Source organism: Prionailurus viverrinus, chromosome A2, assembly GCF_022837055.1.
Source record: "Prionailurus viverrinus isolate Anna chromosome A2, UM_Priviv_1.0, whole genome shotgun sequence".
Lineage (NCBI taxonomy): Eukaryota > Metazoa > Chordata > Mammalia > Carnivora > Felidae > Prionailurus > Prionailurus viverrinus.
In genome coordinates this window covers 132,090,905-132,115,288 of record NC_062562.1, presented here as the reverse complement: position 1 = coordinate 132,115,288, position 24,384 = coordinate 132,090,905, and the positions used below count along the sequence as shown (strand labels likewise).

The 24,384-nt window shown below is 35.3% G+C and overlaps 1 protein-coding gene across 1 annotated transcript in view; it reads left to right on the top strand.

The window, feature by feature from the left end:
• Positions 1 to 24,384, top strand: part of BMT2 (base methyltransferase of 25S rRNA 2 homolog) — an 87,494-nt gene that overhangs the window by 30,614 nt on the left and 32,496 nt on the right. The window contains exon 3 of the mRNA XM_047850181.1: positions 420 to 590. Within this exon, the coding sequence (XP_047706137.1) occupies positions 420 to 590 (171 nt within the window). The remainder of the gene's footprint in view (positions 1 to 419; positions 591 to 24,384) is intronic.

Genomic DNA, 24,384 nt, shown 5'->3' with positions numbered 1-24,384 from the left:
GCCCCGCGTCAGGCTCTGGGCTGATGGCTCAGAACCTGGAGCCTGTTTCCGATTCTGTGTCTCCCTCTCTCTCTGCCCCTCCCCCGTTCATGCTCTGTCTCTCTCTGTCCCAAAAATAAATAAACGTTGGAAAAAAAAAAATTTATTAAAAAAAAAAAAAAAAGAATGCAGTTCAGCAAAACATATAGGCACATCTGTGCCCTTGAAAACATACTTTTTACTTGTTAAATATAATCTGTGATTATGCTTTATTGTATGTGCAGTGCTACAGGTACTCAAACTTACCTCTGTGTGACGTTTTCACAGTAAGAATTTGTAATTGAAAGTTTCCCGTTTTGAATAATAAAGGCTAATTCTTTTCCACTTTATTTTATATTCCTGCCTAGTATTTTAAAATGTAACTTCATTTTGCTTTGTAGTGTATGCAGAGAATATTTCCAAAATGGTGGAAAGAGAAAAGCACTTGAAAAGGATGAAAAAAGAGCTGTACTCGCCACTAAGACCACTCCAGCCTTAAGTACACATGAGTCTTCTAAACTTGAAGGTCATTTAACCAACCTCAGCTTTACAAACCCTGAATTTATAACTGAGTAAGTACAGTTTTTCTATTTCAATTACTAACGTCATCCTGGATAGCTCTATTAATAATGTAAAATAGTGTAATGATTTACAAAAAGTAGTGGGCTGTTTGCTTGCTCCCTTGATAATAGATTAGGCTGAAAAATGCAGATGTATAATATTAGTAGGTAGAAAACTAGCATAAAATTTTAAGGGATATCAGGAAAACTAATGGTTCTATAGCAGATTGTGTTCAGGAAACATAAGAAAGAATTGTTTCTTAAATGTTGTAATAATTATTCTTATGGTAATAAAAGAATCAAAACAGCAAAATCCATTTTAAACTATGTTTAATTTAAAGTGGCTGTCTCTTAACTGAAAAATCACAAGGAATAATGGAAGATTATTAATGGAACCAATTGCCATTATTCTATTGTTGATGTGAAAATTTGCCTAGCAGTAGTTTATGTGTGCATAGGTACAAATTTTATTTAATAAATACATGAATATGTTTCCAGTTTAATTGAGCTATAACATTGTGTAAGTTTAAGGTATACAACATGATTTGATATGTGTAAATATTTTGAAATGATTACAAGTTTGGTTAACATCCATCACCTCACAGTTACAATTTTTTTTTCTTGTGATGAGAACTTTTTAAATTCTTTTTGTTTACTTGTTTTATTTTTTATTTTTTTAAATTTACATCCAAATTAGTTAGCATATAGTGCAACAATGATTTCAGGAGTAGATTCCTTAGTGCCCCTCACCCATTTAGCCCATCCCCCCTCCCACAATCCCTCCCATAACCCTCGGTTTGTTCTCCATATTTATGAGTCTCTTCTGTTTTGTTCCCCTCCCTGTGTTTATATTATTTTTATTTCCCTTCCCTTATGTTCATCTGTTTTATCTCTTAAAGTCCTCATATGAGTGAAGTCATATAATTTTTGTCTTTCTCTGACTGTGATGAGAACTTTTAAGATTCATTCTCTTAGGGGCGCCTGGGTGGCGCAGTTGGTTGGGCGTCCGACTTCAGCCAGGTCACGATCTCGCAGTCCGTGAGTTCGAGCCCCGCGTCAGGCTCTGGGCTGATGGCTCGGAGCCTGGAGCCTGTTTCCGATTCTGTGTCTCCCTCTCTTTCTGCCCCTCCCCCGTTCATGCTCTGTCTCTCTGTCCCAAAAATAAATTAAAAAATGTTAAAAAAAAAAAAAAAGATTCATTCTCTTGGCACCTTTGAAATATATAGTACAGTGTTGTTAACTATAATCATCATGTTGTACCTTACATCCCCTTAACTTCTTATAACTGGAAGTTTGTATCTTTAACTCAATTTCTCTACCCCACCCCCTACTGCCATTTCTGACTACCAGTCACATCTCTGTTTCTATGGGTTTGGTTTTTCTTAGATTCCATATATAAATCAGATCATACAGTATTTGTCTTTCTGTCCCTGACTTATTTCACTTAGCCAAATGGCCTCAAGGTCCATCCATGTTATAACAAGTGGCAGAATTTCATTCTTTTTTATGATTAAATATATATATATGTATATATAATATACACACACACAAGTATTATAATCCAATTAATTATTAGTAGTATTAAAATTATTTATACACCTTAGTACCAGAACAGATTTGTAGTATCAAATAATACTTTATTAATTTCTTGAAAATACTGAACTTGAATAATTCTAGAAACATTTTTGATAGACACTGAAAGCTAACCATGAAAATAAAATTAAATCAACCTCTTAACCATTTAAATATGTAGTAGATATCAAACATAGCATTACCGCTGGTTACTTTGATTTTACATAATGTTGAAAATACTATAAGCAGTTTTATTTAAAATTTAACATACTTTTGATTAGTTCAGTAGGAAAGGATGAAGCATCTTCTTTTCGAAGATTACTATAAAGGTTACAAAGCTTAGTGACTTACCAAACATCCTGCAAGTCAGGTGTTATGAACATTCTTGAATATTTTTAAAATGATGACATTGTAAAAAAAATATATAGTTATACCGCTATCAAAGACAAGTACATATAGAACATATCAATCCTAGAATTTCTGTATGGTTCTTTTTTTTTTTTTTTTAAATAAGTAGGCTCCATGCCCAATGTGGGGCTTGACCTCATGATCCTGAGATTAAGAGTTGGATGCTTTACTGACTGAGCTACCCAGCCGCCCCACTATATGGTTCTTCTTTATAGTCTCTATTTTACTGTTGAGATTTCCTTATTTGTTGAGTCACTGTCAGCATATTTTCCTTTAACTCTTTTAACATGTTTTCTTTTAATTCTTGGAACATTTTTATAATAGCCAATTTGAAGACTTGGCTCCAGCATTTGAGCTGACTCAGTCATTTTTTATTTAATGTTGTTTTTCTTGAGCATGGACCACACTTTCCTGTTTTTCTTTGTATATCTAGTAATTTTTTGTTAAAAACCACCCAATATGTTTTTGATAATATATTGTGGAAACTCTTGGTTTGGATTTTCCCTCAAGGAGGGGGCGGCGGTGGTGGTGGTGGTAGTTTTTTACTAGTTTGCCTGGGCTGAATCTTTGGGATCTGCTTTCCTTGCAGTTTGCCTAGTATTGTTATTTTTATTTTTTAGGCTGGTTTCCTAGAGTCTGTCTGCTTAGCTTAGTGATCAGTGATAGCACAGGTTATACTCCAGTGCCTCAAGCCAGTTAGGCCTCCTCCACCCTCTCCCAGTGGATGTGTGTTGATTGGGGAGTGCTTTTAACACTTAGGCAGTTTTCAAGTGTGCCTCACCATTTATTTTCCATCAGACCCTCTTGGGTCTTCTGTGCATGTTCACTTAGCCTCCAGGTCAGTCAAGACTATGTGGAGACCTTACCTAGCACCTCTATGCCTTTCTCATTTCCAGGATTTTTTGGGTTAAATTTCTGACAAGTTCTCCAGTCTGCAGCTCAGCCCAACCAAAACTGCAACCTGAGGCTAGCATACCTGCTGACTTTCTGTTTGTTTTCTACTTTTACTGACGGTGCTCTGTGTGGGTTTTTTACCCTTTGTTCCAATAAAGTTAGCTCCTTCCAGCTGTGAAGCTGCTCTTTTTCACAGCCAGCCCTATTCTTGAAGAACTTCCACACCAGCTGAGCAAGGGGTGAGGGTGAGAAGAGTGGTTTCAGGCAAGAGCACCACAAATCCTCATTGTTCTTAACCTAGGATCAGTTGGTTCTCACGAATAAACATTCTCCAACTTGTTTGCCTTTGTTTGAGTCCCAAAACGGTTGTTTTTGATGATTGTGTCCAGTTTTATAGTTGTTTCTTGAGGAGTAGATTTGCCAGCTCTACCCTGGCAAAGTCCAGAAATTCATGTCTCTGGTTTAATTTTAATGGAGAGAAATTAGTTTGGTTTTAAGTATTTTAAAGAAAGTATCCAAATATGATTGTTACAGGTCAGGATTTACTTAGTATTGAAATTAAACATTGAAATGAGTTAACTAGCATGGCTAGGCTTAGACTTTCTTTATTCTAAAAACTCTGAACTCTGTTATATACCATCTGGCCCCAATATGTGTATGTAGACATTACTCTTCCTGCTTCTCTTACCATTTTTGCAGCCTTTATTCTAGTCATATGGAACTGTTTAAATTCCCCTTGTGGTACATGCTTGGTCTCAATTTCTGGTTGCAAGTACAGTGTATCCTCTTTCTGATAAACTATTGCTGTATTATATTAGGCTATATTTGAAGCATCTCCCCTTCCTGAATTTAACTTGAACTTCCCAGAATTGATACTCTTCGGTACTAATATTAAACCTTCTTTATAAATAACTCTATTAAAGTACTTATTATATTAAAGTCCCTATTTAATATTTCTCTTAACTACAAATGAAATAAGATCACATGTAAATATGCATGTAATGAATGTTATAGATGTAGAAAAATTATTGCTCAATCCCAGTTACATTTAGGCACATTTCTTTCCAGTCTTTTTCATAGACATTGTTTTTTACACAATAGAGACCATGTAGTATAAAGAATTTTGCAAACTGCTCTTCCCATGCTATTAAAACACTCATTCTGCATTATGTTTCACACAAAAATCTGCCACTGTATATGTCCAAATATAAAGTGATTCTGAATACAAAATAATACTCTGTTTTCCCAGAATGAATCATAGTCTCGTCTCATCTCCTTTCCTCTCCTCTCTCTTTTTCTTTCTTTCTCTCAGACAGGTAGATGAAATATTCAAAAGTCAAATGTTTATTTATTTATAGTTATTACTATATGGAAAGATACACATCCTTTACCATCCAAATCTATTTGGCTTCTGACTTTGGAAAGCAAGTTTAGATAGCAAGGGTTATCTTTTTCTCAGTCTCATCTCAAAATATGTATTCAGATCATTGTGATTTCTAGGTGCAGATAACAAGGACTAATGTAGCAAAAATACCTGTTTTTTGTACTTATATTTCATGAAAATCAAATGTTTGTTACTGCTAGAGCCCCGTTTTAAGTCCTCTATATCTCAAATTTGAGATGTGATACTTTTTTAATCTGGATATAATGTGATTGCTGGAAATTTTATCCCAAGTCCCAGTTAACACCCATTCCTCCTAAGGTAGCTATGTCCCAACTGTCTTTTATCTTGTACATATATACTTGTAATTGATACAAAATAAGTACTTATTTTGCTGCCTTTTAAAAGTATTTATATTTTTTGAGAACATTCATCAAATAGACCATATTCTGGGCCATAAAACACCTTAACAAATTTTAAAAGGTAGGCCATCATGGAAAGTATTTTCTCAGACTGTAGTAGCAGAAAGAGAGCCAGAAAATACCAAAACATTGATAAATAACACATTTCTAATTAGAAATTAGAAAATTTCAAAATATTGTACACCAAATGAAAATGAAAATGCATCCTAGCAAATTCATGGCATGTGGTGAAAGCGGGGCTTGGAGGGAAATTTATAGTATTGAGTACATATATTTTTTTTAAAAAGATTAAAATCAGTTCTCTAAGTTTCTACCTCAGGAAACTAGCAAAACAAGAACAAAATAGATCCAAAGTAAGCAGAGGTAAAGAAAATTACAGCAGAAGTCAGTGAAATTGAGAATAGGAAACTGGTTGAGAAAATCAGTGAAACTGAAAGCTGGTTTCTTTGAACATTAATAAAATTGATAAACCTCAGACCAAGCTAACCAAGAAAAACAAGAAGGAGAAACACAAATTACTAATATCAGAAATAAAAGAGCAGCCATCACTACTGATCTCATGGACAGTAAAAGGATAATATTATGAATAACCTGTGCCCACAGATTTTATAATTTAGATAAAATGGACCAATTCCTTGAAAGACACAGTCTACCAAAACTCACACAAGGGGAAATAGATAATCGGAATAAGTCTGTATATGTATTAAAGAAGTTGAATCAATAATGAACAGCCTTCCAAAACACAGAGCACAAGGCCCAGTTAGTTTCACTGGTGAAATCTACCAAACATTTAAGGAAAAAACTGATACCACTTCTCTGCTGTCTGTTCCAGAAGGTAGAATCAGAAGGAACACTTCCTAATTCATGCTGTGAGGCTGGCAGAATGTAGTTTAAGATGTTGAACCAAATTTCCTATTATCCGTTCTGAAGTGAAACTGACGTGTTCCTGACTGTATAAAACATGATTAAATATTGACTGTATTATTATCTGTATTTGGGGGCTAAGTTATGCTTTAGTTGGCTTGTAATGGAAACAAACCTAAGGTGAGAAGGAAACTGGAGAACTCCTCTAGTTGATGATGTTGCTTTTTAATATGATCTTTATAAGAAAAGATCTACCAGTTAAAATTGTCAAACTGTATTTCGGTGTATAATTACGAAATCTGTACTAAATTTTTTGCCCCCCCCCCCCATAATGTAGCTTGGTTTTATGTGAAGTTACATTGTGTGAAATCGTTTTGAGATGGTTTTTCTTCAGTACTACTTTATTGCTCAAAGGAAAGAAACCGAGAGGGCTCAATAATGTAGACTTTGTAAGAACTCAAATGCCCTTTTTTGAAGGCTAATATGGTATAAAGAATCTTGCTTTATATACATTATTCTTTTGTTGAACATTTAGGTTTTCTTTCTTACATTTTATCTCAGAATTAAGCATCTTTTTGTGCTTAAATTGTTATGCTTTGGGGATGAATTCCCGGGAATGAATTGCTGGGTTAAGAGTACAAGTGACTCAAGGTGGTTGTACATATTACTGAATGACTTTCCAGAAAAATAATACTAAATCCATTACTTCTGGCAGTATGAGTGTCTGTGTTGCCAAGACTTATGAGCATGGAGTATTTTTATTTTTTTAATTCTCTATTAATGTGATGGAATAAAATGACATCCCATTGTGTTAATATGCATTTCTAACAGATACATAAAATAAAACACCAGGGAAAGGAAATTTACAAAATAAAAGAAAGTCATATTAAATCAGGAAAATAACATTCACTCCATGACATTCTAGTATTTGACATAGCAGAAACATGGCACACATGCTGCCATTATACTTTTCAAAATCCATGATAGATGAAGCTAAGTAGATCTTTCCTACAGATCCTGTACTTGGCCTCAGAATCTTTTTCACACAGCACTTAAAAAGCCATTACCAACTAGTCAGTATGAGAGAAGAAACTCCTCTGCCATTTATGTCCATTACCCTTGCTGTACATAGGACCACAGTTTTGACTCTGCGTTTCTTAGCAGCTGGGGCCATCTGTAGGACCATGTCTTTGTTTCTTTTTTTGAGAATTACTGTTTATGTCATTTACTTGCTCAAGTAAATCTGAAGTATTTATCAATTTGTATGATCTCTTTTCACTACTCAGTAACTTGATATTTAGTTATTGGAGTAGGGACTTAACATGTTTTATGGGTGAAAGGAAAAGAAGGAAGAAAGGACATATTTAGAACAGTACAATCACGTTTTTATAATTATCTACTTGGAACTTTGTTAACTGGTGGAAAGCGGGATGGAAAAGGTGGTGTCACTGAGTGGAAGGAAAGACTGTAAAGACTATTAAATGATTGCTCCAAAACCAAGAATCTTACTATAGGCCTTATCTCTATTCTGCCTTAGGAGGTAAGAAACTGGACATATTCTTAAAAGGTTTGTGACAGAGGGAATATAATACTAAAGAAGACCTAATTAGATCTATTAATACTGGTTTGGGGAATTCAGTTTATCACAATTAAATAGTGATTTTGAATACCATTTTGATATTCTTTTTTTTCCCTTAAGTGTTAGTTTCTACTCAGTTTTTCCATTCACTTAGTTTATTTTCTTGAGCTTTTTATTTTTAATTTTTTTTAATGTTTATTTTGAGAATGAGAGAGAGAGCAGGGAGGGGCAGAGAGAGAGTGAGAGAGAGCATCACAAGCAGGCTCCACACTGTCAACACGGAGCCTGACGTGAGGCTCCATCTCACAAACCATGAGATCAAGACCTGAGCCAAAATCAAGAGCTGGACAGTTAACCAATGGTGCCACCCAGGTATCCCTGGGCTTTTTAATATTGAAGGTTATTTTAGTAAGTAAAAGGTTTTATAGTGGTAAAGGAGGAAGTTAAATGTCTTCTGAATGTAATTCAGTATATAAATTAAAAATTTTAAGTGTTTCATTTGTGGTTTTTAATAGTGTTTTGCTTTTAGTTTGAAATGTATTACATATCAAAGTACGTATACAATTACAAATTTGAACCTGAAAATAAAATTCATTATTTTACTGAAATATTAATAGAGCAAAATTATGATTATACATATCAGATCTGGAGTTTTAGTAATATTATCAAGTCCCATTTAAAGCCATGTATATTACAGTTTTTCTGAGCTGTTTCTATGGAAACAATGTGTATTACCAATTCCAAATTATAAAGCTTTCCTCCATAGATGTTCTTGGTTTAGAATAATGTATTTGAAGATTATGAATAAGCTGACTGTAAATAACCCATGCTTATCAGTTGCTTCTTTCTAAAAAGTCAGAAAGATAGCTCCTTTCCCAATTTTAGCACTGGCTCAGAGAATAAACTTGAGAAAATATCTAACAATCCTGGGTCTCCTTTTCTTTATAAAAATAATACTCTATAATCTTATAGCTATTTGAAAAAAAAGTGGGAAGAGCTATGTATAAAATCCCCAAAGCTCTGAGCTTTCAGATAATGATCCAAAGTACTAGATGTTGAGAATGAAAGTAGTGAGGATTATATCAATTCAAAACATAATTTGGATAATAGTTCAGTTGACAAATCATCATGAGAATACCATGATCTAAAATTCTATAACCTGACTGTATGTAAAAGAAAATGATGACTACAAAATGTTTTCTATCAAAATAAATTCTGTCTGGAGAGATTCTTAAAGTAAATGTGCTTCCTTCCTTACTAAAACATATAGCATTCAAAACAAATTTTTTCTGTTAACCTTAGTTTATAAGATTTTTAATGTAGTTCTGTATACTGTGTGTTTTCAGCTATTAAACATTAGCATCTATCTAAAACAAGTTATTATTTTGGTAACTGGAATTGAATCTAATGTGATCTAATAAAAATATATAAAGCTAATGAGATTTACATGTGAAATTTAAGAAAGATAATTTAGGAAATGGAGTTTTCATTTTTTAACTAGCAAATTACTATTTTCTAATGAATTACCTAAAACCCTCCCTGAAACAAATATCAATGAATGTTACTCATTTTATGGGAGTGTCAGAGGCATATGCTGTCATTATGTACTTATGAGTCTTAATGGTAATTTGGTGGTTATTGACAATCAACTTCTTCCATATAACTTCTCCTTATCACTGCAATGTTATCTTTCAAAAATGAAGTCTTCATGGGGTGCCTGGGTTGCTCAGGAGGTGGTGTCCAACTCTTGATTTCAACTAAGGTCATGACCTCACAGTTTGTGAGTTTGAGCTCTGCATCAGGCTCTGGGCTGACAGCATGGAGCCTACTTACGATTCTCTTTCTCTCTCTGTCTCTTTCAAAATAAATAAACTTAGTTTTCATCTTAATTCACGTGCTGTAAGAACATGTCGTCTTACCAGTGCATTTACTTGTGCCTTTCTCTTAGCAAGCAATACATTCCCTTTCTCTGCCTGTCTCTTAAGTGCTGGTCCTGGGGCTCTCCACACTTAGCATATCCTGCCATGAAAGCTTAATTTACTCCCATAGCTTTGGTTAACATATGTATGCCGATGATTCCAAATCTGTATCTCCACTTCAGATCTCTTACCTGAACTTCATATATCTAGTTACATACTAGACATCTCTGCGTTTGTGCCTGTGAGATACCATGACTGAGCTAGTTTTCTCCCCTTTCCTGCTCTCTGAACCACCAAAATCTGTTCCTCTTCTAGTGCCCACTGTTTCATTAAACGTATCTGTATGCCCAAGCCAGAAACTTTAAGATGTGTTCTTGACTCCTTCCCTTCTCTGACTTCCCACATGTAGTTAGTTAGTCACCAAGTCTTACTCTCAGTTCTAAGTATCTTAGATACTCTCAGTATCTAAGCTGTCAATATTATGTCGGCCTCTTATCTCTACCATCATCTCTTAGCAGGGTTATTGCAGTAGTCTCCTACTTGCAGTTTTATTCCAATCCATTCTCCACAGTACAACATGAGAATTGTGTTGAAAAACACAAATCTGATAATACCAACTCTCTTACTTAAAATTTTTCAGTGATTTCCCTTTTCCCTTGAGATAAAGTTCAAACTGCTATTGTGACATAAAAAATCCTTCTTGATTGACTTTTATCTCCCTCATTTCTCAGTACTTTTTCTTTTTAACTCTACAACTAAATAATAGCAATCTCCCTTTTATTCATGTAGAGTTCCAGCTCCTGCCCTGTTGTTATTCCTTCCGCCTAGAAATTGTCTCACAACCCTTCATTCATGTCTTTCACCTGAATAATTTACTGTTTATTCTTATAGTATTTTTTCTTAAATTTTTTTTAACATTTATTTATTTATTTATTTTTTTGAGAGACAGATACAGAGCACAAGGGGGGAGGGGCTGAGAGAGGGACACACACACAGAATCCAAAGCAGGCTCCAGGCTCTGAGCTGTCAGCACAGAGATTGACATGGTGCTCAACCTCAAAAACCACAAAATGTGACCTGAGCCAAAGTTGGATGCTTAACCATCTGAGCCACCCAGGCACCCCTTACAATCTTAAACATCCAGCTTTCTCAGGAAGAACTTGCTTTACTCCTAGACTGACTTGATATCGTCAACAAAGCCACGTAGTCCTCTAATAGAGCAGGTCTGAAAGTATGGTCCATGGATCTCTAGGAGTCTCTGAGGCTTTTTGGGAAGAGCTGTGAATTCAAAGTATTTCCACATTAATATACTTGCTTTTTTTCCTGTGGTCATTTGTACTGACAGTCCAAAAGCAATGGTGGATAAAACTGCTGACACCTTAGCACAAATCAACATTGGCACCAAACTATATTAATAGTCATTGTATTCTTTACTGTGCACTCACAATTTCAAAAAAGGCCACTTTCACTTAAGACTGTCATGGAGGGGTGGGTGCACCTGGGTGGCTCAGTCAGTTAAGAGTCAGACTCTTTACTTCAGCTCAAGTCCTGATCTCATGGTTCCTGAGATTGAGCCCCACATCAGGCTCTGTTCTGAAAAATACAGAGCCTGCTTGGGATTCTCTGTGCCCCTCCCCTGCTTGTGCCCTCTCTCCCAAAAATAAATAAATAAACTTTAAGAAAAAAAAAAAAGATTGTCATTGATGCAGCAGTAAAAGTTATAAATTTTATGAAACAACTTATGAGCAGTCATCGCAAATCGTCTGTTTAACATGCCATGTGATGAGAAGTAAACAAAAAGTGCTTTTGCTGCATACTAAAATAAAACCATGATGTCATGATGATGATCCAGCTATTTTCTTTCCAGCCAAACATTAGAAACTTGTAAAAAAGGAAAGGAAAACACTTCTCACTAAATTTTTTTAGGAAATTGGTTGTTTTTTTAAAAATAAGTATAAATGATTTTATTGTTGCTATTTTTATGAATAATTTTTAAAATTGTCAGCCATAGTTTCTAATATGGTTAATATCAATAATTATAACACACATTAACAATGATTCTTTGGGGTCTTCAGTAATTTTAAGAGTGCAAAGGGGTTCTGAGACTAAAACTTTGAAACCCCTGCTCTAACACATTGTATTTCCCTGATTCTGTTCATGGTTTCTTTCCTCTTAGACCACACTGTAAACTCTGAAAATAACATCCACACTGCTTTGTGGATAACTCAGCTCCTAGCACAGTGTCAAACACACATTAGGCCCCCAATAAGTATTCCATTAAATTAATGAATCCAGCAAGCACGTGTTGATTATTATTATCTTGCATATTGTTGAAAATGTGAATCTAAAGAAAGGAGTTCAGAAATCAGGAAATAGATGTAGAAGTCTAATCTGCAATTGGGATTTTTTTGATTGGTGGAATGACACAGTGCCATTTGGGTATACAGAATATCACCAGAATCAGTCTGGAGAAAGATGGTAGAGTAAAAAGAGAAGAGAGGAAAACCTTAATTATGGAACTTTAGGGAATGCTCACATATAACAGGAATGACAAGGAAGCTCCAGTGAACATAAGAATTGAGAAGGATAACCATCAATAGGATGCTGATTAAGAGGATTGTTCATTGGAAGTTTATAATAGAGTAATGATACTCTAAGAGAAGCGTGAAAGCAAATAGAAGGGTTAAAATAGGGTATCTTTAGGGAAATTCAGATCATTTCTACCCAAGTGACACAATACACATTTTGTACCTTAAGTCTACAGAGTAAATTTTTTATTATCTTGCATCACTGAAATAAGAAAATGGAGAAGAGTAGCACTTGGCTAAAGCCAAGGAAGAGAAGTGTGTGTGTTTGGGTGTGTGTGTATGTGTGTAGTTGGGTGGGTTGAAGAATAAATCATGTTTTTAGTGCTACAACTTTAATCATCACCTCCTTCTTATCTTTAGAAGGATCACTTTCTTTTTTTTTTTTTTAATTTTTTTTTCAACGTTTATTTATTTTTGGGACAGAGAGAGACAGAGCATGAACGGGCGAGGGGCAGAGAGAGAGGGAGACACAGAATTGGAAACAGGCTCCAGACTCTGAGCCATCAGCCCAGAGCCCGATGCGGGGCTCGAACTCACGGACCGTGAGATCGTGACCTGGCTGAAGTCAGACGCTTAACCGACTGCACCACCCAGGCGCCCCTAGAAGGATCACTTTCTTAATAAATAACCTCCTGTTTAGTACTTCTCCAAAAGAAATACTTTTCTTAAAGGCTCTGCTCTTATTTCCCATCATTTGTATATAAGTCTTTCTCGTCCATAATTTTTTCCCTTAGTGTCTTAAAATTACTAATCATACTCAGAGAATAGATTTTCCTTTAGTTATTGCCATCCTGTCTAGTTAATTAGGATAACTTGGTTTCTTGGTATTAAACTTCAGAGAACATTTACTAATTTTATATGGGGTGTTGGAGAGTGATGCTATTTATGTTTTGCCTTTTTTTAAAAATTAAATCACTTGCATTTTGATAAATATAACTCCTTCTTCATCACAGGATTTTGATATGGAAGTATCAAAATATTGCTGTAGTAACTGTCATGATTAAGGATAGTCCTGTGCAGATTTTTAGTAGGGATGCAATACATATAATACCAGTTTTCAGAGATTTTAGATAAATCTAGATACATTTCATGCTAAAGTATACTGAACATAGATGGATACATCTAACCAAGACAATGAAGAATCATAGTTATTAAACGAGAAAGTCAGGGGTGCCTGGGTGGCTCAGTCAGTTGAGCTTCCAACTTCAGCTCAGATCATTATCTCACAGTTCGTGAATTCGAGCCCCGGCTCAGAGCCTGGAGTCTGCTTCCAATTCTGTGTCTCCCTCTGTCTGTGCCCCTCCCCTGCTCACACTCTGTCTCACAAAAAATAATAATTATTAAAAAAATGTTTTTAAATAAAAGGGAAAGTCAGTTAAGACATAGTTTAACTGGTGGAATGTTTGACCATTAATTTGTACTATAAATTTTACTTTGTTACCCTGCCTATCAGTAGGGTGAGCTTGTGCCCTGGTTTGTCCTGTACAGTGCTGGTTTATGCTTATTAATAGTGCTTCCTTTTATTTCAGAAGTGTCCAAGTTTGGACTATATACTATATGATGATCCTACCTATTAAACACAGAGCCCACCATATAACCATAGCTTCATTAGAAATATACAGTAAGAAGGGATAGATTTAGACAGTAGACAAAAAAGATAAGTAAATGGACATCATGACTTAGCTGATGACTTCACTTCTCCCAAGAAGTGAGAGAATTGGGTAATTTTTTTTCATGGCTTAGAAGAACAAGCAAACAGAAAAGAGAAAGTCTGTTGGAATTGAACACAGACATTCAGTCTGAAAATCTATAAGTGAAAGTCAAAGAAATACAGTGGAGTGACACATCATGTGGCCTCAGCAATCAGAACACCTGAGCAGGTATATTTCTAGTCATTCAAAAAAATATATGCTGAGTGTTACTGTATTTCTAGTTCTTTGTGCCAGGTAACATGGAAAATAGAAGAATAAAGGTAAGATTAAAAAAAAAAAACATAGCATAATACTAAAGGTGATAAATATGTAAAAGTACTAGGTGGTTTAGTTTACATTTAATTCTTCAACTGCATATGTTTGTATTTGTTACTCATGGTTGCTTAATAGTAATGCATTAGTTTGCAAGTGTAAGGTGTTCTTACAGCAAAATCATAATTTTCAAAGTTTTGCTTTTAAATATTAATAATAGTCAAACTAATGGATTTGTTTGCATTTCAATTTAAACAAAGTTCTTTTTTGCTGAGTGCAGGAAAAAAAAGATCTTGTGCTTTTGAGAATCATTGTGCCATGTTTTATCATTTTCCCATCCAGGAGTATTATTCAAAAAAAGTTTTGACACATGGAAATCATATTACAGTAGCAAGGAAAAATATGTGGAACAGATTAATTTTACTTAGACTCCCAGTGTACTAAGTGGCATTATGCCTATAGACCTATAACCTCTTTTATACAGGTAGTTCTTTTTAATCCATATAGAATTCCTGAAAAATGATCAAATGAAATCATATAAGAGTTGGACAGTTAGAAGAGGGTTTTTATTCCTGTTCTCTTAAAAAAGAAAATTCTTAATTATACCTCATGCTTTTAAGCAGAATTAGTGACAATATATTTCTAGTATGTTACACATGTTCTTTAATAATTATAAAATTGAGTATACAGTTTAATTTTAGCTTCTCAATTATATATCCAGTTGATATAAAATTGAGAGGTTAAAAATTCACTAAGCAGGCTTAATGAATTTTATCTTTGTCTCAGTTGTACTAAGACTGATAACTTAGTTCCTTATCACTGGCATTTTAATTTTCCCACTATGTTTAAAATAATGGACGTGCAATAAATTGGATTTAATTGACAATGGCATATGTGGGGGGAAACATGAATACCAGATTTTAGATACCTTCATTTAGTGTTATTAACAGTCTCCCTACTTTACTAATAATTTCATTCTTTTGAGAAAGTATAATTGTAACATTGTTTGAAAGCCATGGTTTGGAGGGGGAAAAAATGTATGGATAAATTTGAAGATTGCTGTTAACTGTAAAACAAAGAAAGGAATTTTACAACTCTTCTGATAGCTAGTACTCATGTCTGAGCAGGATCTCTTGTTTGAGACCTAGAAGAAAGAATAGGGTTAGTGTCTTTTGGCTTCCTAAGCCTTCTACCATGAAGTTTATGGGGAAGCTGCTATTTAAAGAGATACAATAAGAGCTGAAATTCTATAATCAGTATGAAAGCCTGCTTCTTCTTAGGTTTCAACCCATTCCTTTCTTGACCTCTTCTGTTTCACCAGGCAGCAGCTGTTGTACCCACAGGTGGCTGACCATTTGAGCTCATTCCCTTCCTTCTCTGGCTCTCTCCATTCTCTGCTTCACTTGGCCTTGGGAGACTACCTACCTGTGGATCTGCCGGTCAGAGCTGGCTTCTCTTTTAGATTAGCCACAGTGTTGCACAGAATTCTGAATGATTTCCTTGTTGAAGTGGTATTCTTCATGTAGTACTATATATTCTATTGCATATGTTTCCCATTCTTCAGTTCAGCAGTACTTATAGGAAGATATGTGAAAATAATTCGTAAAACATTTTCATTATATAGCTATTACCAAAATTATATTCCAGCTGTGTAAATTTAAGGATAACAACTTTGGCTTGTTTGTCATTGACACCCATGAAATACCTGGCACATAAATACTCAGTATATATTTGAATAAATGAAAGAAAAAATGTGGAAACTATTGAATAATCTAATGTAGAATGTTTGAGGGTAATTGCTTTACTTCTGGAGAATATTTTAAAATTAAGAGCATGGCCTTAAGAACTTGAGAGAGAAAATGTGAACTTCAGGTGGAAGGAAACCTGTTTGAAATATGTAAGTTATCAAAGAACCTTGGATTCTTGCCCACCTCAGTTTTCCAAAGTAGTTTTTAGACTTGAAAGATATAGTTACATGTGTTAATTTTTGTCTGAAGTAGTAGTGATAAAGGTCACCGCATAGAACTTTTAAGCTATAAATGTGAGTATAGAATAGTCAGGTATTTCAGAATGACATTTTCTACCTCATTCAGTCACTAAGCGTTTCTAGGCAATGTTTATTTACTTTAAGAACCATTTGGGGCGCCTGGGTGGCTCAGACTGTTAAGTGTCCAACTTTGGCTGAGGTCATGGTCTCACGGTCCATGAGTTTTAGCCCCACGTCGGACTCTGTGCTGACAGCTCAGAGCCTGGAGCCTGCTTCACATTGTGACTCCCTTGCTCTCTGCCCCATGCCCACTTGCACCCTGTCTCTCTCGCTCTCAAAAATAAATATTAAAAAAAAATTTTTTAATAAGAACCAGGTAAGAGGAAAAGCCTATTTCTCCCAAGATCTCAGTACCATTATAGATTAACTCTAGGTTGATCTGAATACATATTCTCAAAGGTAGAAACAAACATGAAAACCTGGGAAAGTCTTTAGTTTGACAGGATTCACAGAATTCAAGTAAATTAATCCACTCTGTCATAAAGTCACAAGAGAACCTGTGTCTAAGGCCAGGTTGGACTGTGGTTGAGAACTTAAAGTGTCAGAGAATTCTAAAAGCATTAAATTGTTTACTTAGTTACTGGCCCAAGAGGCATCATAATTTTTCTCACCACTGTAATTTTGCAAACTGTTGTACTAGTTAGTGTATACAAACTTCATGAGCACAGATATTGCAACTCTTTCATTCTCTGCTATAATTCTGGGGCCTAGCACAGTAACCTTACATATAAAGGAGCTTAGTAAATCAGCGAATGAATGAATTCTCTGTTAGAATGGACTGTAGAATTAATTTTAACCAAACCCTCCAATAGTACCAATCCCATGATTAATTAAACTCTGACTTTAGAACATAGAAATGACTTAATTGAAATGGAGAATGGAAGTTAGAAATGGAAAATTAATAGTACAGTTGACCCTTGAACAATGTAAGTTTGCACTGCATTGGTCCACTTATATGCAGATTTGCTTTTGATAAATACAGTATGATAAATGTATTTTCTTTATGATTTTCCTTAATTACATTTTCTATAGCTTACTTTATTATAAGAATACAGTATCTAATACATACGCAAAGTATGTGTTAATCGACTGTTGATTTTATCATTAAGGCTCTGGTCAACAGTAGGCTATTAGTAGTTAAGTTTAGGGAGAGTCCAAAGTTATATGTGGATTTCCAACTTCCAGGGGGTTAGTACTCCTAACACCTGTGTTACTCAGGTGTTAACAGTATTCTGTTTCCTTTGTTTTCTTTTTATCCCTAGAATATCTTTTCACTTCTCTGTATCATTAAGATAATGTTGGCCCAAAGTATTTAGAGTAGGATGGAGCCATAAATGCAACAGATTATAGATGATCCCAAGAAGAAAAACAATTAAAATGTTAGAAGTAGACAGAGGTTTTAAAAAGGAGGTGGGAGGGAGGCACCTGGATGGTTCAGTCAGTTGAGCGCCCAACTTCGGCTCAGGTTATGGTCTCACGGTTTGTGGGTTCGAGCCCCGTGTCGGGCTCTGTGCTGAGCATTCAGAGCCTGGAGCCGGCTTCGGATTCTGTGTCCCCACCTCTCTCTCTGCCCCTCCTCCATTCATGCTCTGTCTCTCTCTGTCTCTGAAAAGTGAATAAACATTAAAAAAAATTTTTTTTAAAGGAGATGGGAGGGAGGGCTTCATACCTTCAGAAAACATCAGTAATCTAATATCTTTGTACCACTTGACTTCTTACCTTTGTTAATATAAGAAAATATATCCAGTTTTAGCCAACTTGTATTTAAATACCTTGAATAAGGATGAGGTCAGTTTAAGTAATTGCCATGTAACTAGGGCCTCATACACAACAGTGAAGAGGAAGAAACAAAAAAGGAAGTGGAGAATTTTTAAAGCATAACAGATTAGAGACCTTAAATAAGAAGACAGAAGAAGAGTCAGATAATAAAATGTTATAGTGGGAGAAAAGACCAAGTAAAAAGCAATCACTAATTCCAGAAACATAGGCATATTTATTGTAGGGGCAGTCTTACACATCTATAAAAATTATTGATAATCATGATGAGTGGCCCTATTGTCAAAAAAAGACTGTGTTCATTAAGTCATTTTTAAGAAGATAGATAAATCTATAATAACTCTCAAAAGATTTCCATTACATAAAAAACACATTCTTACTCAGGCACTAGATCCTTGCCCTTAAAGAATCACAAAGTTGTGAGTCATTAAAAAGTACTGAAGTGGAGACTGTCAATAAGTTGTTTGTCATAAATAATAACAGATGAAATAGTTGAAATAAACAGTATTTAAAAATATCTTAATTATAATAGCTTCCCTGTGATGTTAACTGATATCTCAAGACACAATCACTTAGAACAGGGTCATTAGTTAATATAAATCTGCATTTCAGTTAACTTTATAATTTTGAATTTTTCCAACTTTTTGCCATAACTGATATAGTCATTTTTTGCTTTAGTATAGCTAAAAAGTATTTTTATTAAGATACAAATATCAGATCTGTTGGGATTTTTTTGTATTTCCCTTGTATTTGCATTTTTACATTATCTTCAATTTTTAGTTTCTTTGCCAGGAATTTTAATAAGGCACTCTTTCATGGGGCTTAGTTTAAAAGTAGTAATTCAGTCTGTTCACTTACCTGGGAGCAAGGAAACTCTGTGTGTTGTGGTATGCTGCTAGCCAACAAATAGTAGAGATGTGCTACTGTAATTCCTCCATGTTGTGGAACTCCTTTTCATCCCTCAATCCTACACAACCATAGGAAACTTGATCACTAAACACAGACTCTGAGGGGCTGTGTATTAGAGTTTTCCAGAGGAACAGAGTGTGTGGGTGTATATATAGAGAGAGAGAATTTAAGGAATTGGCTTCTGTGGTTGTGGGGGCTAGCAAGTCCAAAACCTATAGGATACTCCATGTAAGAGGTGATGTTGCAGCTTGAGTCTACAGGCAATCTAGAGGCAGAATTTCCTCTTCTTCAGGTAACCTTGGTCTTTTTTTTTTTTTTCTTTAAGTTTATTTACTATGAGAGAGCATGTAAGCGTGCAGGGAAGGCGGGAGTGGGGGGGTGGGCAGAGAGAGAAGGAGAGAATCCCAAGCAGGCTCCGCACTGCCAGCATAGAGCCTGATGCACGGCTCGATCTCATTAACCAGTAGATCATGACCTGAGGCGAAAAAATCTAGACCTGGACGCCCAGGATGCCCAACCGACTGAGCCACCCAGGTGCCCCTGGGTCTTTTTCTATTAAGGCCTTCAGCTTACTGTACAGAGAGTAACTTGCTTTACTCAGTCTGCCAATTTAAATGATAATGCCATCTGTAAAACTAACTTCCAGTGATCTCTAGACTAGTGTTTAACCAAATACCTGGGTACCATGGCCTAGTCAAGGTAACACATAAAAATAATCATCACAGAGTGTCCGCGTCAGTTCATGTATCAGTAAAGTTTAATTTGTTATTATAGAAATAAAAATCACAGATCAACAGAAATTCTTATACTGGCTTCTTCTACGGACAGATGATTTTATATTTTCTCCAGTTTTAGGAACACTGTAATGGATGTCCTTTACAAATAGCCTTAGTTGTTAATGCTCAAAGAAAATACTTATGAATGTTTCATTAAAGTGTATGAGCTTTCAGAAGTAAATCCCTAACATATAATAAAACCTCATTAATTTGAAATTCATGGTTATTAACATCTCATCAAAAATTTATCTTTGCTATAACTGGAAAAAGGATTTTTAAACAAATAAATAATGTAAGAAGTATTACAGTTTTAAACATTTAAAAATGGGAACTTCAGGGGTGCCTGGGTGGCTCAATCAGTTAAGCATCTGACTTTGGCTCAGGTCGTAATCTCACTGTTTGTGAGTTTGAGGCCTGCATCGGGCTCTGTGCTGACAGCTCAGAGCCTGGAGCCTGCTTCCTATTCTGTGTCTCATTCGCCCTTTGCCCCTCCCCCACTTGTGCTCTGTCTCTCTCTGTCTCTCAAAAATAAATAAATGTAAAAAAAAAAAAATTAAAAATGGGAACTTCAGGCTTTGTTTTAAATGTCTACAATATTTTTTAAGTCTGCAGTTCTTTAATGATTTTACCATCTCAAAATTACTGTTACCTTTCATTTGCATATGTGTTTTTACATTGGTGCTCGCAAGTGTGTGTGTGTGTGTGTGTGTGTGTGTGTGTGTGTGTGTGTGTGTATACACATTCACTGGCAGGGTAAATATAGTATCTGCTATGGTCTTTGTTTTTAAGAGATGTATTATAATTCATCAAATTCTTGCTTGATACCTTCTGTCATATTATCCTTAAAATTTATAATACCCACACACTTATAGATAGCATTGCCTGTTTTATCCCATCCATACCAGGCATCCCAGGGGTAACCTCCCTTTCCCACTTGCTCTGGAGGCCCAGTGTTTGCTCACCTCCCACTCTGACACAGAGCAGCTCATCTCATTAGAGGTGCCATAGAGGTTAGAATAGGTTACTAGCAGTGTGTGCAGGTGTTTGCACATATTTTCTCAGCCTAGTTTCTTCTCTCGGGCTCTGGAAAGTGTCTCTGGGCAGTCAGGCTGGGCCACTGCATTCAGTTGTTTAATTTGTGAAGTAATATATTATCTTAATATTTTTTTATTTGAAGGTTACCTTTTCTCTAAATCACAAAAGACACCATATATAGACCAGCACAGCTCAGAAATTTTATCATTTTCCTTTGTCATTAGTGTGACAGTCATGTATATAAACTTTATTTTGATCTCATTAAGTACAAAATAATATTTTTTATAATTTTTGCAGTCTGCAACTTTGTTTTTTAGAAAGAAAGAGTGGGGGAGAGGGAGAGAGAGAGAGAATATTAAGCAGGCTGCACGCCAGGCATGGGGGAGCCCAACATGGGGCTCAGTCACACAACTGTGACATCATCACATGAGCCGAAATCAAGTCAGAAGCCCAATCAACCACGTCACCCCAGCACCCCACAGTCTACAACTTTAGGTGTATTATTTGTTTGTGTATGTTTTTTTTTTTCTTATTGCTAGTATGGGTTAATATTAATTGACTTTTAGTTTACTTTTAGCATTTCCCTCATTTATATCATTTTTTTCATTTATACGTAAAAGTACCTACTCATAAGAACTTCACTGATGTGTAGTGGCCATTGTTACATGATTACAATGATCACCATGATGGCAACACAAAGTTGTCAGTAAGAGCAGGAATCTGGACATTCCTGTGAAGCCATGGCTGAGAGCTTTTCACGTCAGTCTTTCTACCCCTCTCTGATCTCTGTATAAGGAGTTTCTGGGTTATCTGTTCAGGTTTTTTTAGATGTTTTGCTTAGAAACTAGATCTGCATGTCATTCCCATGAAAATTCTATACTCCTGTCTCCAGGCTCAAAAGTTTCCCAGAGAAGTTCTGTGAAATAGGTAATACATAATTCAAAAGGGAGTTTGTCAACAAAATAAATTTGGGAAAATTTATTAAATTTGGGAAAATAAATTAAATTGACTTTGTTAATTATAGAGTTACTATACAGTTAAATGCCTGTACTCTAAAAAGAATATATTTCCCCCATTCACTAACATATTGACAAAGGCACACTGTGGAAGACTATTTCATGAAATATACTTTGGGAAAAACCATCCCTTTAATTATTAACTCCATGAGCCAATGACACTTGTCTTCTCTTTTCCTTGTTAATGCTCAACTTCATCTATTTAGTGCAGATTATTTAGACCATAAACAACTTTTACTCACCACACTTAATCTCCCTCCAATACATTTTTTTTTCAACATTTATTTATTTTTGGGACAGAGAGAGACAGAGCATGAACGGGGGAAGGGCAGAGAGAGAGGGAGACACAGAATCGGAAACAGGCTCCAGACTCTGAGCCATCAGCCCAGAGCCCGACGCGGGGCTCGAACTCACGGACCGCGAGATCGTGACCTGGCTGAAGTCGGACGCTTAACCGACTGCGCCACCCAGGCGCCCCCCTCCAATACATTTTTTAATACTAAGTGGTAAGAATGTGTCGCTAAATAAATGATTTTCTGATCAGAGTCAGAAGTTGTCTATTTTATCTACTTTTTCTGCTGTTTCTTGAAATGATTGAGACAAAAGACAGTTGGAATTAATGATTCTCATGTGATCCAGGGTATTTAGTATTTAATTGTCAACTGTAAGCTCTAAAAGTTGGCTTTAGAAAACTTCATATATTTTTGACTCATGAATTCAAGGCATGATAGTTATTTATACATTAACTCTAAGTCATTTTCATCTTGTGTTTTTCCCTCAAAAAGATAGGAGATAGAAATCTATTTTTCCCCTTCCCCTACTTCAAACCAGCAGGGTGAATAATGCCTCAATCATTGACTTCAACCATTTTAACCATAGAAACTTTTTTTTAGAAGAAACATTTCATGGTCTTATCGAAGTTGTAGCCTCCCAGTTTCTCCCATGTCTGCCTTTGTTGTCCTTTGATTGGACTCTAGAAAAACCTGCAGCTCTGTAGAAGGCACTTTGTGAAAACCACTGTTGTAAACTACACACTTGGGTAAATATTGCCAGGTTCTCTTAGGTAATGAATAAAAATTTTACTTAAGAGTTTACATCTCCCTCTTAATATGTCTTGAGAAGTTTAAGATGCTGTTATTGATACAGGCAGCATGCCAGAGAGAAAATTATGTAGGAAATAAAATCCTGTATTTCCTTATTAAACTACTTAACCAAGCAAGGTGGGACTTGAGGGGGAAGGAGTAAAGAAATATGATCTTGTACTGTAACTGTTTTTGGAAAAGAGAACAAAGACCATATTGAATAAAAAACACAGAAAATTTAAATAGGAAGTTATTGGAACATGCTATACCATTCTGCATATATTAAGATTTTTCTTAACACTTTTCTATTGTGTAATGAAGGAAAAACTAGCAAATAAAGTTAAACTATGTATTCTTGAGTTCTAAAAATGTTTTCAAATAATGACATTTTTAGATTCCCTGTATACATTTTTATAAAGAAACCAAAAAATGGTAATTTACTGAGGAATGTAAATGAACATTTCAAAGCAGCATTAAGATGTAGAGGATGTGTAACAGGTAAGTTTTTTAGCCAGATTTTGTTTTCTAATCAGTGTTTAATTGCCTGACAGAATGTAAATGAAAAGAGGTAGTATAGATATGCTGAAAATAGAAACCAATCTAACAGTATTTCAGTTGTTGAAAATAAGTTGTCCTTTAATAAGTCCTTTGATTCCTAATAACCTCTTGACCTGTTACATAGAAGTAAGAACTAATTATACTTTAATAATATGATCCAGGAATATAGGACTGTGTACTTGAGCTGTTGGGAGTCCAGAAATTTTTTTATAGGCAGCTGAGGCAGCTTTCTGGAAAGAAAGGAGGCAGGAAAGTATGTGTTTGGTAACTTTTCTCTCTCATGAAGACCACCTGTGCTCCTTAAAATGGAATTCCATAAGATATCTTTTCATATTTAAAGTAAATCTGCATTTTACTTAGTTTAATGGTTTTCTGTTCCTTGCAACTAAACTATACCAGATCAAGGTAGTGATTCTATAAACCCTTGTCTTCATTATCACTGCCTGTGTATGGAAACTCAGATGATCCAAGTGGAGCCTATGAACTACACTGAATTGTATCAAAATGTGCTTTGAGTGTCATATGTGTGTTGGTTGTAGAGGGGTGGGGAGCCATGGATTTCATCAGATACTCAGACAAATCCATTACTCAAAAAGATAAGAAACTACTGGTAGAGAGCATGGAGGCCCTTGCCTCCTAAGTGAGAGTCCCTTTCTGTTCTGTCTCCATGTTGACGCAGTAACAGCCTTTGGTTTATTATCTTTGGATCTAACAGTGCCATAGTTATGCCAGTTTATATCCTGTATCTGGCATATTGAAAAGGCAGCTCCTTAGAGCTTTGCTGCCATTAGATATATAATCTGATAGATGTTTATAAAATTTGGCCCTTAAATAAAATTCACTAGGTAGTAATTTTTTTTCTAATAAGTCTTAATTTTTGTTCATTTAATTACTTCCAGCTGGAGGTTGATATAGACGATTTTATTCAGGCAAGAGAGTGGTACTTTATTCTCTCAAGAACTGATCTGAAGTTTAGAATGGCCTTTGAAGGTCATCTACTACAACCCTTTCATTTT